General features: G+C 43.2%; 1 protein-coding gene across 2 annotated transcripts in view; it reads right to left on the reverse strand.

Moving 5' to 3' along the window:
• Positions 1-14145, reverse strand: part of LOC118323534 (mitochondrial import inner membrane translocase subunit tim16-like) — a 106165-nt gene that overhangs the window by 62134 nt on the left and 29886 nt on the right. For both annotated transcript variants that reach the window (XM_035655525.1, XM_035655522.1), the window contains exons 8-9: positions 12914-12997; positions 12377-12459 (exon numbers count right to left, since the gene is read on the reverse strand). In XM_035655525.1, the coding sequence (XP_035511418.1) occupies positions 12377-12459; positions 12914-12997 (167 nt within the window). The remainder of the gene's footprint in view (positions 1-12376; positions 12460-12913; positions 12998-14145) is intronic.

Genomic DNA, 14145 nt, shown 5'->3' on the forward strand with positions numbered 1-14145 from the left:
GGGGGGGGGGTCTTCTCCAGTTCAACCACCACATATTTTCCCTCGTAGGGGATATAATTTACACAAACCCACTAAAAGGTCATGAGCGGAGCATGCGGTGCCAACTCCATCTCAGCAGCCAATACATTTTTTTCTTCCTCTTTCTTTCTGTCCGTCTCTCTTTTCGTTTTGTCACGGTCTTTGTCGGCCTGTCTCTCTTTCTGTCTCTCTAAGCATCCCTTTCCATCTATTTTTACGGGACTTAATCCAATTACTGTGGATTTTAGATTGGGAGATGCTTGCGTGTGTTCTTGTGTGTTATTCAAAGACCGTATGTCTTTTAGCAATCTTGGTTGGCAGGCAGTGGTGTTCCACTCTAGCTTGAATGTCTCAAATCTCCATCTTTAATATGGTCAAAGGACAGAGAGAGGAAAAGGGAAGAAAAGACTAATGTAACAGCAAAGGTGGACTGTACGTTTGGGAAAGAAAGGATTTAAGGCATAAAGGCACTGTGTTAAAGATTAAACATAAGCATGGTGGTGAATTACACAGCCTCAAGGGAGCAAGACTAAATGGGTTTTAAAGGCATCAGCATACTTCCAAAGAAGTGGTTGTTGAGTGTCTGAATGGGTTCATGCGTTTGACAATTTTTGTTACTTTCCAAAACCAACAATCCGTCAAGAACGCCAACTTAATACAAGTGATTACCTTGTGTGCAGAGGTGAGCAAGTAGTCTGGATTTGAGGTTCTTCCCCAAGTTCTTTTTTTCATTCCTCAATTAAAATACCTTTGAGAAGGGAAGGTCCAAAAGTGTGTGGTTATCTCCATACATACAATTCGTCAGACTCCGGAAGCAACAAGGAAGTTGTCATATCTTATAAGAAAAACAACTGAAAATTTTGTTTTTCTAGGAAAGGAGAATAAAAAATGAAAACTTGGAGAACAACACTTTACCGAAGAAAGAGGCTAAACAAGGAGAAACACAAGAAAACATTAACAAGACGTGATTTCTTCCTCCAACCAACGCTCAGCAGAGCAGTAAAGTGTCATTTCTGAAGGCCCATGGGTTGGAGGTCAGATGCTCAGCACTAATTTAAAATGTAAAGACGCTTATTAACAAAAGACTGTTTTTTTGACGTGCAGAAAAGTTTAGAAGATACGAATGACTGAATTGGCTGTATTTGTTTGTGTGTGTTAGTTTGTACAGTAGTTACCTCGTAGTCGACCGTGGCGACACTGCACAGCATGACAGCTCAGTTTTAAGTTACCACACTACACCAGTGGACCTTGGAGGAACCATGATGGCCAGGATGTGTGGAGAACAGTTAGAAAAATACAGGCCACCTCATCATTGCACGTGTGTGTATGAATTTCTATCGCCACTCATCCATCAAGCCTGTGATTTTGCAGTCCAGTGCTAATGAAAGGTTTGCTCTGCTAGAACACCACCCAGGCAGGTCAGAGTGAAAGACCCAGCAGCTCCCCAGCTTTGTTCCTTTGGCCTCCAAGGAACAAGTGGTCTTTCAAATATTTTCCTGCAGCTGGGCCTCCCGCTTTCTCCAAGCTGGTCTTTTGGTCAAAAGTGTTTGTCTAAGGTGCTTTGTGAAGGAGTTACTTTTTCACCCTCACTCCAAGAGCCAATCCACACAGCTGGCATATAAAGAAACCCACTGGAAAGGAAAAACAGCAGGATACAGTAAACATGTAGGTGCAACATTGAGCAGCCACATCAGCTTTACAATGTCTGTTTTGACAAAAACAAGTTCCTGGTTTGGTAGGAAAATACAATATAAAAGAAAGGAGCTGATAAAGAGATATATTTTCCAATAAAGGGTCATTTAGTGTTAATGCTGGCTTGACCAACCAATGAGAAAAAGACCAGTCATTGTGATCAATCACTACAAACAGGTTTAACTGAACTAAGAGCAACTCAACTAAGAATGGAAACAAAGAAAGAAATTCATGCAGTTTGTTTTAAAGTGTACTATCTTGTTAAAGTATCACCTATGCAGCGCCTGAACGGATGGCTAAAGAAAGGCATGGATGATTAAGTCTAAGTCAGTCAACCTGTCAAATCCTGTTGAGTGATGATGAATAGTGTTTGCCGATGGTCTACGTGTGCTGAAAAAGGTAAAGGAATAGTAGATCCGTCCAGGCATGTATGTGTATATTACAGCGTGGCATGTTGTATGAGAACGAATGTATGTGTGTGTGTGTGTGTGTGTGCGACTGACCTATCCAGCTTGCTGGTAGGAATGCAGCCCCTCCAGCTCATGGTTGGGCAGCTGTGTGTGAGACACCTGTGCCCCCACATGCGCTCAACACATACACACGCACACAAGCCTGCAAAGTGTATTGGAAGAGTGCCCCTATGTTGGGGTTAATGGCACTGCAAAATGCCCTGTGTCCCCACACACATTTAATAGATAATGGACCAGGACAGGAACCACGTTCCGGAGACTATCCCAATGGGAGCTATGGGTGAGAAAATCTATAGACTGTATGGGAGACAGCACACCCCTTTCACAATCATCCATGTAGGTCTGTTTGTCTGCACCAGTGAGTGCAGCAACACTCAAAACAGTCCATTTCCACCCTAACACCACAATTTAACAGCTGCTAAATTGTAATGGCTGATTAATATGCTAAATGAGTCTTTGTCTGGTTGGACATGGATGTCTTAAACTTACTGTTAAACAGTTTGTCTAAATCATCAATCATGATAAAGTCTGCTTTCCTCATCATCATTTGTGACCAGAGCAAAAAAGTATTAGACAGAAGACGGCAAAGGCACAATAGAAGGCTTACACTCCCAACTCTTAAAAGACTCTGCCTCCCGCTTGCCCCTAACTCTTCAGCCCCCTGCCTCCCCCCCAGCCTCGGACAAAGCTGCCATACAATAGCTGACTAACTAATTGACCTTGCTGAAATAATGTTAGCTGGCTTCAAACAGAGGACCTTCAGTTGATGTTAGAGCAGGAAAGTCTACAGAGGCTTCCTCAAGAGCACACAGACTAAAGACCAACTGGTGTTCTCCCTGAGGGTCCTCCACCTATTTTCTCTCCCTCTCTAACTTACTTTGCACAATAGGGGGAAATTATTTCCTGGCCACCGTCACCCTCTTCCAGTCCACCACCAATTACATTTTGATGACATTTTTTAATCTGCTTATGCCAAGTGCACTTGCACAGACGCACACACACACAAAACTTGTGCAGAAAAACAGGGAGGCCATGCAGGTGCAGAGCAGCTTTTGTTGTCATAACATTTCCATAGAGACGAGAGAATCTGACAGGCAGTGATGCTGTTCAGTCCTTTCCTTGCTATTTTCCTCTCTCGTGTCCACACACTATTCAGCAACGTGTGTGCATATACACACATGGACATAAATACAGTACACCTCTGGTGCATCAACACAGTTCAAATACAGTGAGGCATTAGAGCATCAATGTATGCTATGCAGTGAAAACACTTGCACACATAAACACCCACACACACAGACGGTGAGCAGCAGCAAGCCTCAACACTCTTCCCATTAAACTAAGCGTGGCATATTACTCCTGCCTCGCTGACACTGACATGTTTCCACAGTGTGGGCAGACAAATAGGCCCCACATGGGAAGTGACATCAGCCAGGAGCACATGTGGCCCACCTGCCACTGACCAATGAGGGAGAATCTTTGATAAAAGAACTTCCTTCTGTTTTCTTTTCAGACAGCAGGTCTGCCAACGACGGGCCCAGGATCACTGGTTTATATCATGGAAACATGATCATAAAAGAGAATACGACGAGGAGACAATCCCCCTAGCCTGCTCTCTCTATTAAACGATAGGAAAAGTCTGCTCACTCAAACTCACTTTAAAAAATAAGGAAAGCTGGGCTAGATTTGCTATTGTGCCAGATGTGGATGAGTGCCGTGCTGATGTTACACAGACCATTTACACATGGGAAAAGCCATTGGCTGAGATATTAAGAGATTAGCTTTGGCATCACTATTGGCAATCATGATTGGCTGACTTGTTATTTGAATTCGAAATGAAACGATGACTAAGGTGTTCAAGTGCCAAGTACAAAATATAACGGGATAATTGGCTGCTCAAATCTTGAGCAGGTGTGTTTCACATCATCAGTGATTCAGGCACAGCAGAATTAAGGTTCGATTTGATTCTAGATGTGACATTTGTACTGGAGTCTTTGGTTTGTAACAACTTTGTTTCAGTGACTTGCACCACTTCATTGACTTACTCTGATCTGCTATTGAAGATCTGCTAGTTGTAGTATATCTCAATAAAAATTACACCCTAGGCTGTTTGGCCAGTGTTCATTATTCTTTCGTCATTGGTTGAGTGTCTGTTTCTTGTTTAATTACAGTTCGATCCATATACACAGATCAGCCATAACATTATAACCACTGACAGGTGAAGTGAATAACACTGATTATCTGGTTATCATGGCAGCTGTCAGTGGGTGGGATATATTAGGCAGAAACAGAACATTTTGTCCTCAAAGTTGATGTGTTAGAAGCGGGGAAAAAATGGTCAAACATAAGGATGTAAGCAACTTTGACAAGGGCCAAATTGTGATGTCTGGAGGACTGGGTCAGAGCATCTCCAAACCTGCAGCTTTAGTGGGGTGTTCCCGGTCTGCAGTGGTCAGTACCATATAAAAGTGGTCCAAGGAAGGAAAAGTGGTAAACCATAGACAGGGACATGGTTGGCCAAGGCTCTTTGATGCACATGGGGACCGAAGGCTGGCCCGCGTCTGAGCACACAGTGCATCGCAGTGTGTTGGTATGAGGCTGCATAACATTATAACCATGAGGGTGCCCAGGTTGTCATAATGTTATGGCTGATTGGTTTATATAATCACTGCAAACTGCAGTGTAAATGCAGTGTTTCTGAATTGTTTATGGCAATGGAAATTAACATACACACAAACTCGCTAGAGGAACATTGTATATTTGAAGTAAAAAAAAGTTAGAACAAAATAAACAATGGGAGGGACCCCGGCACAGTTGTCAGAAGAGCCGTGGACTGCGATTACTCTGAGTAGCAGGCATGGGGATGAATTACAATATATTTGAATATATTTCTTGCCCTCTGCCTGATGGTCTAAATAGGTTGCCAAAACTTTTTCTAAAGTTGCTAAATCTAGTGAGAAAGAGGCCAATTTGGCATCACTGCTCTCCCTCTCTATGATTTATTTTGTGGTAAAATTCCAATTAGGTGTGTCAAAATCAACTGTTTACTATATGGAAATGAGGAAAGCACTCCTGAATTCAGCTGTTAGAAATAACCGGATAGACCATCCAGGATCAGCATAGTGGATGACAGAAGAAGAATAACTGGAATGGTGACTGTCCCAACAACTGACATCATGTAGGCGTAGAATTGTCAAAAACTATACTCAAGAGGAGAATACAGTAGCATAACGCATCACAAGATGCAAATCCCTAGTTTCAGTGATAGAGAGGGCAGGTTACAGTTTTCACAAGTACAAGTAAGAAATCTATCGAGTTCTGGTGCAAAGTGTTATGGACAGATGAGAGAAAGATCAACAAGTACAGTAACAGTGATGGGAAGATTATATGCAATGCTGCAATGACCACAAAGAAGGAATTTCTAGGGCCAAGTTTACTTGAATTATTATTGGCCCACTAAAATTGAAGGAGTATGTATAAAAAGGCACACAATATCCACACAGTTAATCAGATATAGATGTAGACGACTTCAAATTCAAGTTAAAAGTCAGCACTTTATTCACTGTTTTGATCCAGAGTACAGAGCCAACCCAACATAAAATGTGTCAAATAATTATGGATTGCAAGTTTTATCTTGGTTTTATCTTGACTGTGTAATTTAAGGGTCTATCGCCACCTCTCCTATGGGTCTGTACATATGAATTACGAGGGAATGAGCAAGCCCTGCTTGTCTGTGTGCATCAATATCATAGACTCTCTATCACTCCCTTTGTAGCTTCATTACTCTTTGTAAGGCTATGAGGTGTGCAGTGACATGCTGCCAATCTGCAGCAGTCCCAGAGGCAGCAGTGGAGGCCAGACTGGAGGGCGGGGGTGGGTGGGGTTGCAGGGCAGAGGAAACCATCTACTAATGGGAAACACACTTCTCTCTATCATTCAAATGGCTCTTTCTACCACAGCAGAGAGAGATGGCAGACATCCAGGAGGTGACTGGCGTCCAGAAGCGAGGCATGATTTAAAAACGGGAGCTCTGCTGCGCCACGGTTCCTGATTCTCGTGAAAGGGACAATCATGAGCCTTATAAAACAAATGCATGTGTTGAAAGAGAGCTGGGGAGGTAGGAGGGGGGGTATATAATAACACATAAAATAGAAAAACAGTAAGACATGGTAGACAAATTGACAAAAAAAAAGACACAGTAAGGGATATTAAAAGCAAAGAGATGAAATGGAGATACCAGAAGGCTTGGAAAACATTTGTGACATTAATGAAGGACCAAATGGGACATTAAGGCAACCTTGTGGTGTTTCACACAAGTTTCTCCTATTTTGGAAGGTCTCCTTGAATCTGCCATGGCAGCTCTTCCAGAAATAGTATCCCATTGCATAGATACTTAACACCAGTGTGTTTATTCTTCTCCTAGCATTGCATCCGTGTATCGTGAATAATGGCCTGTGCTGTTTCCACTTTAGCCATGCATCTTCTGCCAACCCAGCCTTCTTCACATCTCTATCAGACGTTCAGTTATTGGATATCTACCCCACAGAGCAGGGAGAAAAGTGCTGAAATGGACTTGGGATGGCCCAGAGTAGTGTGAAGGCTTTTTGGTAAGGGCAAAGATCCCAAATGTTATTGCCAGTGCATTTTTAATAAAAGGGAAAAAACACATTTTCCAGATGTTGGAGAAAACCAATATCTCCAGCTGCAAGTGCAACTCTGCTGCTGTTTTTGTAAAACGGATGGAAAGTGAAGTCTGACACGGTCTCAAACTCCAAAAACTGAGACAGATTAGATTGAAGTTCCAGAAAAAGTCAACCACTTTTGAGTCATTTGCGCAATTATCTTAACAGCATTAAGACGTTCTACTTCAACTGCCACGTAATGCAAAGCAGCTCCCCCCTGACAAATCATCTCCAGTTTAGTCTGCATGAAATTATAATCCAAACCATAAAAGAAAATAAAGGTGAATGGAAGAAGAGAAGGGGGAGGTAGGAAGAAAGGAGGTAGCTGAAGGTGGGAGGGGGAGACTTTTTTCTATTTTTCCTTCTGTGGCAAGTTCACACAAAAGGGTCCTTCTGATCCCTGGAGTGCTGAGCACATACCTGCGGGATGAAATCAAAACCCTCTGTGAATTATATTAAATATCCCCTGCCAAACGCTCCACATACTTCCATGTGTTTTTACCAGTTCTGAAAGGCTACATTAGGCTCTACTCTAAAAAAACTTAATTAGAATCCCAGACACCAGCACCTTCAAAAAACTCAGCGCCCTCCTTCCATTTCTTCTGTGCAGGATAGAGAGAAAGAAGAGTGAGAAAGAGAGGAGAGGGGGGGCAAATGTTAACAGACAGAAAGTCTAATAGGTGTCCAGATAAGGATAAAGAAAGGATTCACTGAAGGATAGCGGCTGTATTTTTTGACAGGTTTTAAGGGCCCAGGAACAAAATGACATTTTGCTCTGTTAGTTGATCACTGGGTATGAAAGACTAACACAGGGCTTCTTCAATGAGGTGTTATGGAGTAAAAGAAGGATGGGATTTCCACGTGAGCCTCCACGAAAAGCCCATAAAAGCTCATAGAGACGACATAAGAGGGGATTTCAGAGCTCCCTCCTCCTCCTTTTTCATCCTCTTTTCCTGATCAAACTCCCCCTCTACTGAATCACAAACTGAAACCCCAAATGACTAACAGATTCCAGACACCATGTTTCAACTGTCAGAACGCAGAGTTCAGGTTCTTTGACAGAGCGTGTGCGGTCACATCTTTACACTGTACCCTCCCCCATGGCCATTCTGCAACAGCCGACTTGACCCGGAGGATCAACTGAATACTGTAGTCTTGCCTTTCCCTCCACCTTAAACATGAATTTCTGAGCTGGACCCAAACAATAAAGCTCCATTTGCTCTTAGAAAGTGAACTCTGAGAAAGGAGCAAGGTCAAACTATCGTTCTGTGGTTGTTGTTTTTTTTTGGTATGGTTTGGTTAGCAGTGCTGCAGCTGCACCTAATCCCCACAGGAAAGCCTTCATCTGGGACTGATTTTAGAACGCCTGGGCTGGGGTGGGAGAAAGGGGGGACTGTTCTGTAAAAGGCTGGTTCCCTTCTGGGGCACAGGCCTCTTCTCAATCCATCTGATTAAAGGGAGTTTGGCTCAATTACACCCAATGACTGGGCCCTGCTCCCAGACACGACCCTGGTAGGAAAACACACAGAAATAGCTTGTGGACAGTCAGTGGAGGGTGTGAGTACGTGCATCACACCTGGGGCACTCCCGTGCATCCATCGCAAAACCTCTCAGTCAGCTAACAGCACAGTCTGTCAGCAGTGTTCACCTCAGAGGGCGAGTTCTTTGCGTAACCCGTGACTGGGTTGGGAAAACAGTGGGGTCAGCTCTCCAGGGACATATGTCCCCCTCCAATTGGCAGGATGGATACTGGTGGGCACTGGGTCACGGCGATCTGTTCCAATCAGCCTCATGCCAGAAAAAAAGACAGAGCAGCAGAGGTGTGCCATGATGAGGAGTAATAGAAGATGCATGAGTGCATAGGCCTACATGTGTCCACTGTGTATATGTTCATGTGCTTGAGGAGAGGAGCAGAACATTGGTATTGACTGAGGTCAATTACCAGGGTTAAGGAAAGAACTTTCTCTGAGGCTATAGTTTTGTCATGCTGAATCCTAGCCTTCTGACCCTCGGAGAACTCACTGTCAGCTTTATGACACGATTACAAGCTACTATACAGGCACGCATCATCAAGACTTCGCTGTGTTAAACTCTGAGTGTGGTGAATCTGTGTGTGTAGCTGCTAAAGTGTGGGGGGGTATGGATAATTATCATGACGTCTCAAACATTTACACGGCAAGCTGGTTGCAATCGTGCCCAGTTGTAAAGTTCACTGATTGCAGCTGGCTTAGAGGCCCAATTAAACTCATTATTATAATTTAACAGGTTTATAGAGGGAAGAGTATGAGGGGAAAGAGCGGTACACAGAGATCCACGCTGTTCTCCTATGTCCAGATCTGCAGCTTGTATGGAAAACGGGCATGCAGTAATAGCCACTTCTGCACAGTTAAAAACACCGCTCTCAGACTCATCACCCGTCCTCCCTCAATTTTTCAGTCTCCATTTCAACCCGAACCAAAAAGTAAACATTTCCCCTCCATTATTCTCCATCCAAATTATATTCCACCCACAACCCCATTTTACTGGCTCATGTTCCCGGGCCTCTTTATGTTGTGACACTCCAAAGAAAACAGTCCTACTGAATGTTGTGGACGAGCACAGCTAACCTGATACAAGCCAGCTCGCTGCTCCGATTACACACTATGTTTACCACGGACCTTTTAATTAAAAACAGACAAGAAAAAAGAACAAATCCATCTTTATATGCACCTCAGGCCTAAAATGACAGGGAGGAAATGCCCCACTATGGATGTTTGACTTGAGCTTCCTCAGCTGCTTGTGTACAATGAGACAGTTCAATCTATCAAATGCAGAGAAAATGGAGTCAAGGTCTCCTTTTGATTATTGCATTTATCATTTTTCACAGCGGCTTCGTCATACACAGACATGCACTGAGGCAATGCTGAACTAAAACAAAATTATCCACAGAAAAGCCACCATGATAACAAACCAGAAGCAAAGAATTACTGAAGGACAAAGGGAACTTGAGGACAGCCCAATGATGAAGGAAACCAGTTAAATGATGGCAAAGTGTGGTGCCTTAACCTAAGAAACTATGCTGCACAGTGAGATACTGACTAAATAGGCTAGGGTGGCTAGCATGAGTGGAAGGGGGCCCAGGCACGAGCCTTTATTCCCCCAGTTGCATTATTAAACATTGATAAAACCAAGATACAGCCAGACTGAGTAAACGAACATTTTGACCTTGCAGATTACCTAGAAACAGGCCAGGCATTTCGGTTATCAGCGTTTGCTGATTGTAGACTACGTCTGGGAGCCATTTAGCTTCACAAAGTGCCAGTGCTAGATAGATATGACTGAATACGAATGAGTGATTACAAAGTCTAATATAGCTGTCCTGTTTGAGAGAAAAAATTAAAGACTTAAGTTATGTATTTTGAGATTTTTTAACAAATGTCCTTCAGGCTCAACAGAGAGAGGGTAAGAAGTCTGAGAGAGGAGGGTGAAGGCAATATGGTGTCCAAGTAAGTGTGAGAAATGAGAAGGAAGGAGAAAAATAATACTAGCAGTAAAGGGCAAGGTCTCATCCGGCATTTGATTGCCTACCTGTTTTATATCAGTGCTGGTCTGCAGGCATGTGGAGGGGATATGACCTTGGGAGCGATGGCTCTCTGACACAACATCCCGGCATATGATAGCATGATTGATGTGATTTAATACAGGACACACTGCAGATGGGTCAGCACACACCCAAGCAATTATGTGCAATAAAAATCCCAGTATTTCAAATGAACTAGTATCAAAATACAGGAAACCAAAAGAGCTTTTCTCAAATACAAAGCTATTAATATGTATTTAATAAATCCAGTATGCTGTGCTCTTCTACTGATTCAAGAAAGTGTGGACAGACACCTAGAAAATCAGTGGCAGAGTAAGAAGGCTTTAGGAACACTGCTTGTCACCAGATGAGCAAGAAGGTTTGACAGAAATCCTCACATTACTAGTGCATTCTCTTCAAGTTGCGCCATCATCACACCCACAAAACATCGGCTACAGACTCTGAGTAAACGTCAACATTCCACTGTCTGCAAGCAGAGACAAACCTTCCAATAAAATTAACTAATTAACACTATCTTCTGTGGTTTTAGCAGACACCCAGTTCCTGATGTGCTGTATATGAAAGTGCTTTGTGGGGATTTTTTCCATACTGTATCTATACTATACTATATCAAGAATGAATATCACCAAAAAACATATCAGCTAGTAAAATAAAGTTTAAAAAAAAGGGGGCATCTGTTGTATCGGATATCCTCCATTTCCATGAAAAGTATGCTGGCACCAAACAATGCCATGGATTCCAAAGAGGCCTTCAGACAGGCAACTATCTGTCTCACTCAAATGAAGGCGGAAGCGGAGGAAATGGAGATGAGTGGCGAGCATGAGGGCAGAGAGAGGAAGGAGAGTGGAGGTTGTTATTTAGGACCCCGCTGTGTCAACTCCTAAACGTCTCACACAGACACACAGATTCCAAAGAGGAAGGGAAAAAAAAACAGTGACATTCCTCAAGACACCGCTTCTCTACGTTAGTCCTGGGCTTACAAAAAACAATGACTATTTACATAAATTTACAGTGTATATCTTCACCATTTATGGTCTGCAACCAAACATAGGCACAAAATACCTGTGCCAAAGACCTAATGTGGAATCTGCAATAGCATTATCACACAAAGGCAACACAAAAGCACTCCTCTGTATGAGTGCACTGTGCAGCTACCTCTCTGCCTTTTTACAGTAATAATAATGATAATAAATCTATCTAATCCACCACAGCATGCTGAATCGCCTGGCAGAGTCCGGTCTGCTCTAGTTTGGAATGACTTGGCCAGCCAACCTGTTTATAATAGTACTAAAATGCATGAGCTGGATCTGACAAAAGAACCCTCACTCCCACCCTCTCTGTTCTCTTTCGTCCTCCATCCTTCCATTCCTCTCCTATCTGGAGCCTGGCCACACTCCGGCCCTCCTCCGGTCCTCTGTAGCCGTGTTTGGAAAAATAAACGGAGCGCCTGGAGAAGGTCAGGAGCAGTAAGCAACAAGCAGTGGAGCTTAAGGGAGAAGTGTCAATGTGTCTACTGTTTGGTGCCTGACCCTTCACAGTGGTTATGGACAGAGGGATGCAGAGCGCACACATACTGTACTTTCATTCTTTCCTCCACTGAGAGAGAGGATAGGAGTCTCTGTGTGTGGCTCTGACCCAGGAAACGGCAGGAATGTGGAGGGACAGTGTCAGAGCTCTGGGAGGTCTACATGTCCGTCTAGCCATACGGCCGCGAGGGAGCTTCATAATGTGCGGAAGACCTCAAGACATCGTTCCATTTATGTAAATGCCACATACATACACTGCATGAAGAGTACAATCACGGTACACACGTCATACTTTGTACTGTAAAACCTGACCTCTCGCCGTCTCACTGTAATTTAGGTGCAACAGGGTCAGTGTCATGACAGGGTCAGTTATGGGAGGCAGCGATTACACACTGATGCTGTACTCACCCACTGGAAGTTCCAAGTGACACCGAGCTGACTGAAGAGCTCAGCTTCCTGCTGTCCCAAAGCCTCACCTCCCGACTACGCATCTACAGTACACATAACATGAGAAGTTAAGTACTTTAACCACAAATATTCACAAAAAGCATAAGAAGTTACACTTAACGAATCATCACCAAATATAGAGACAAAGTCAGTGAACAAGAATTGATAATACTAACAAGGCAAACAGCTTAATAGCCAAACCATGTCAAACATTTGCATTCCTCCCAGAAGTTAATCAATGTTCAGTGTGTGCAAACAATACTTTATTGAAAAAGGAATTGCAATGTTATTGAAGTCTTGTTATACTTGTTATACACCATAATACTCACATTTGCCAATAAATATTGGCACAAAAAAGTTGCTAACAGCAACTTCCGTTCCAAACAACTGCAAACTGCACATACACACGTACTTGTTTTATTACATACAATAACACACATTAGAAACACAGGACTCCAGGTCAGCACATATAACAAGTTGAGCCTAAGAATTTCTCACCATATCAAAGCCGGTGGTTAGTAAAAGGTCGTCTTTGGCCCACAGGATCCTTGAATCCTTATTGCTCTGAAGGCTCTTGGCACTCTATGGGACAAACAAAGCAAAAATTTAAATTCAATTTTAATCAGATGACAAAACAAGGTGTCAAGTGAAATAAATCTCATTTGACCTCCTGATTATAGCTTTTTTAAGTCATAGTCTCTATAATAAATTCTAACTTTAAAAATAACCTTGAGGTATAGTTCAAGATAACGAGGGGTGTGATGAGTGAATGATTTGCAGGGAAGGGAAAAAGACAGAGAAGGGAAGGAAGACAGAAAGGACTATTCCCAGGTGCCTCTGACAGATCTCTGTGGTTGGACAGAACAGGACTTGTCCCATGAAAGGAGCGCTTGTTATTGTTGATGTAGCAGACAAGGTGACTTCTGCCCTGAGTGCAGCTTGTATTACCAAACTGTGACACTGTGTCCGTGTGTGTGTACACGGTGCTGAGACGTTGTTACACTGTTTCCATGGGGAATATGTGTCAAAACAGCACTGCCATGCTAGGTTTGATGGGTGGTCTTCAAATGCAAATTACACATGTTTTCAGAGGTAATAGCTAAAAACAACTGCGAGTGTTGAAATGGGAGATTGAGGATGTTTGCAGGTAATGTGCTGGATTTTGTACACATTGTTATGCTTTACTGTAATTTTGGATGTGAGGACAAAAGAGACAAGATTGCTGGCTCACAGACTGCCAATTGACTACTTAAAAGTGTGGTTCCTAAGTAAACATGGCTTTAAAAAGCCCTAAAATCGTTCTATTTAGAGCTTATCTGTCAGGTCCTAACTACTTTAAATGTCTCACAGCGAGTCAGTAAGCCCCTTGGTATCTGTGTACTAATACTAGAGTTACACTGCGCTTTCCCATAAGGCATGGAGGGTCAGCGATGAAGTTTCCATGGAACAGGAGCCTTTAGCCCCACAGCCTACTGTGTCTCCCCAAATTACTGTTGTCATTTTTATGGCCACACTAACCCTAAGGAGCGTGGCTGGACGTCTGTGTACGGCAAGAAGAGAGGCTTATTTTCTAAGGATTGACACTCACATCCTCTACACGAGTGCGCCGCCTCATTCTCCTGTCACTGTTAAATGGCCGCTGATGACAAATTGCAAAAACAAATGGGGAGAACTTGAGCTGCCATGTTGCGCCCCTGAACACGAAGTAGGTTACAGGGTAACAGGGGCTC

Source organism: Morone saxatilis, unplaced genomic scaffold, assembly GCF_004916995.1.
Source record: "Morone saxatilis isolate NCDOM2014 unplaced genomic scaffold, NCSU_SB_2.0 Contig14, whole genome shotgun sequence".
Lineage (NCBI taxonomy): Eukaryota > Metazoa > Chordata > Actinopteri > Moronidae > Morone > Morone saxatilis.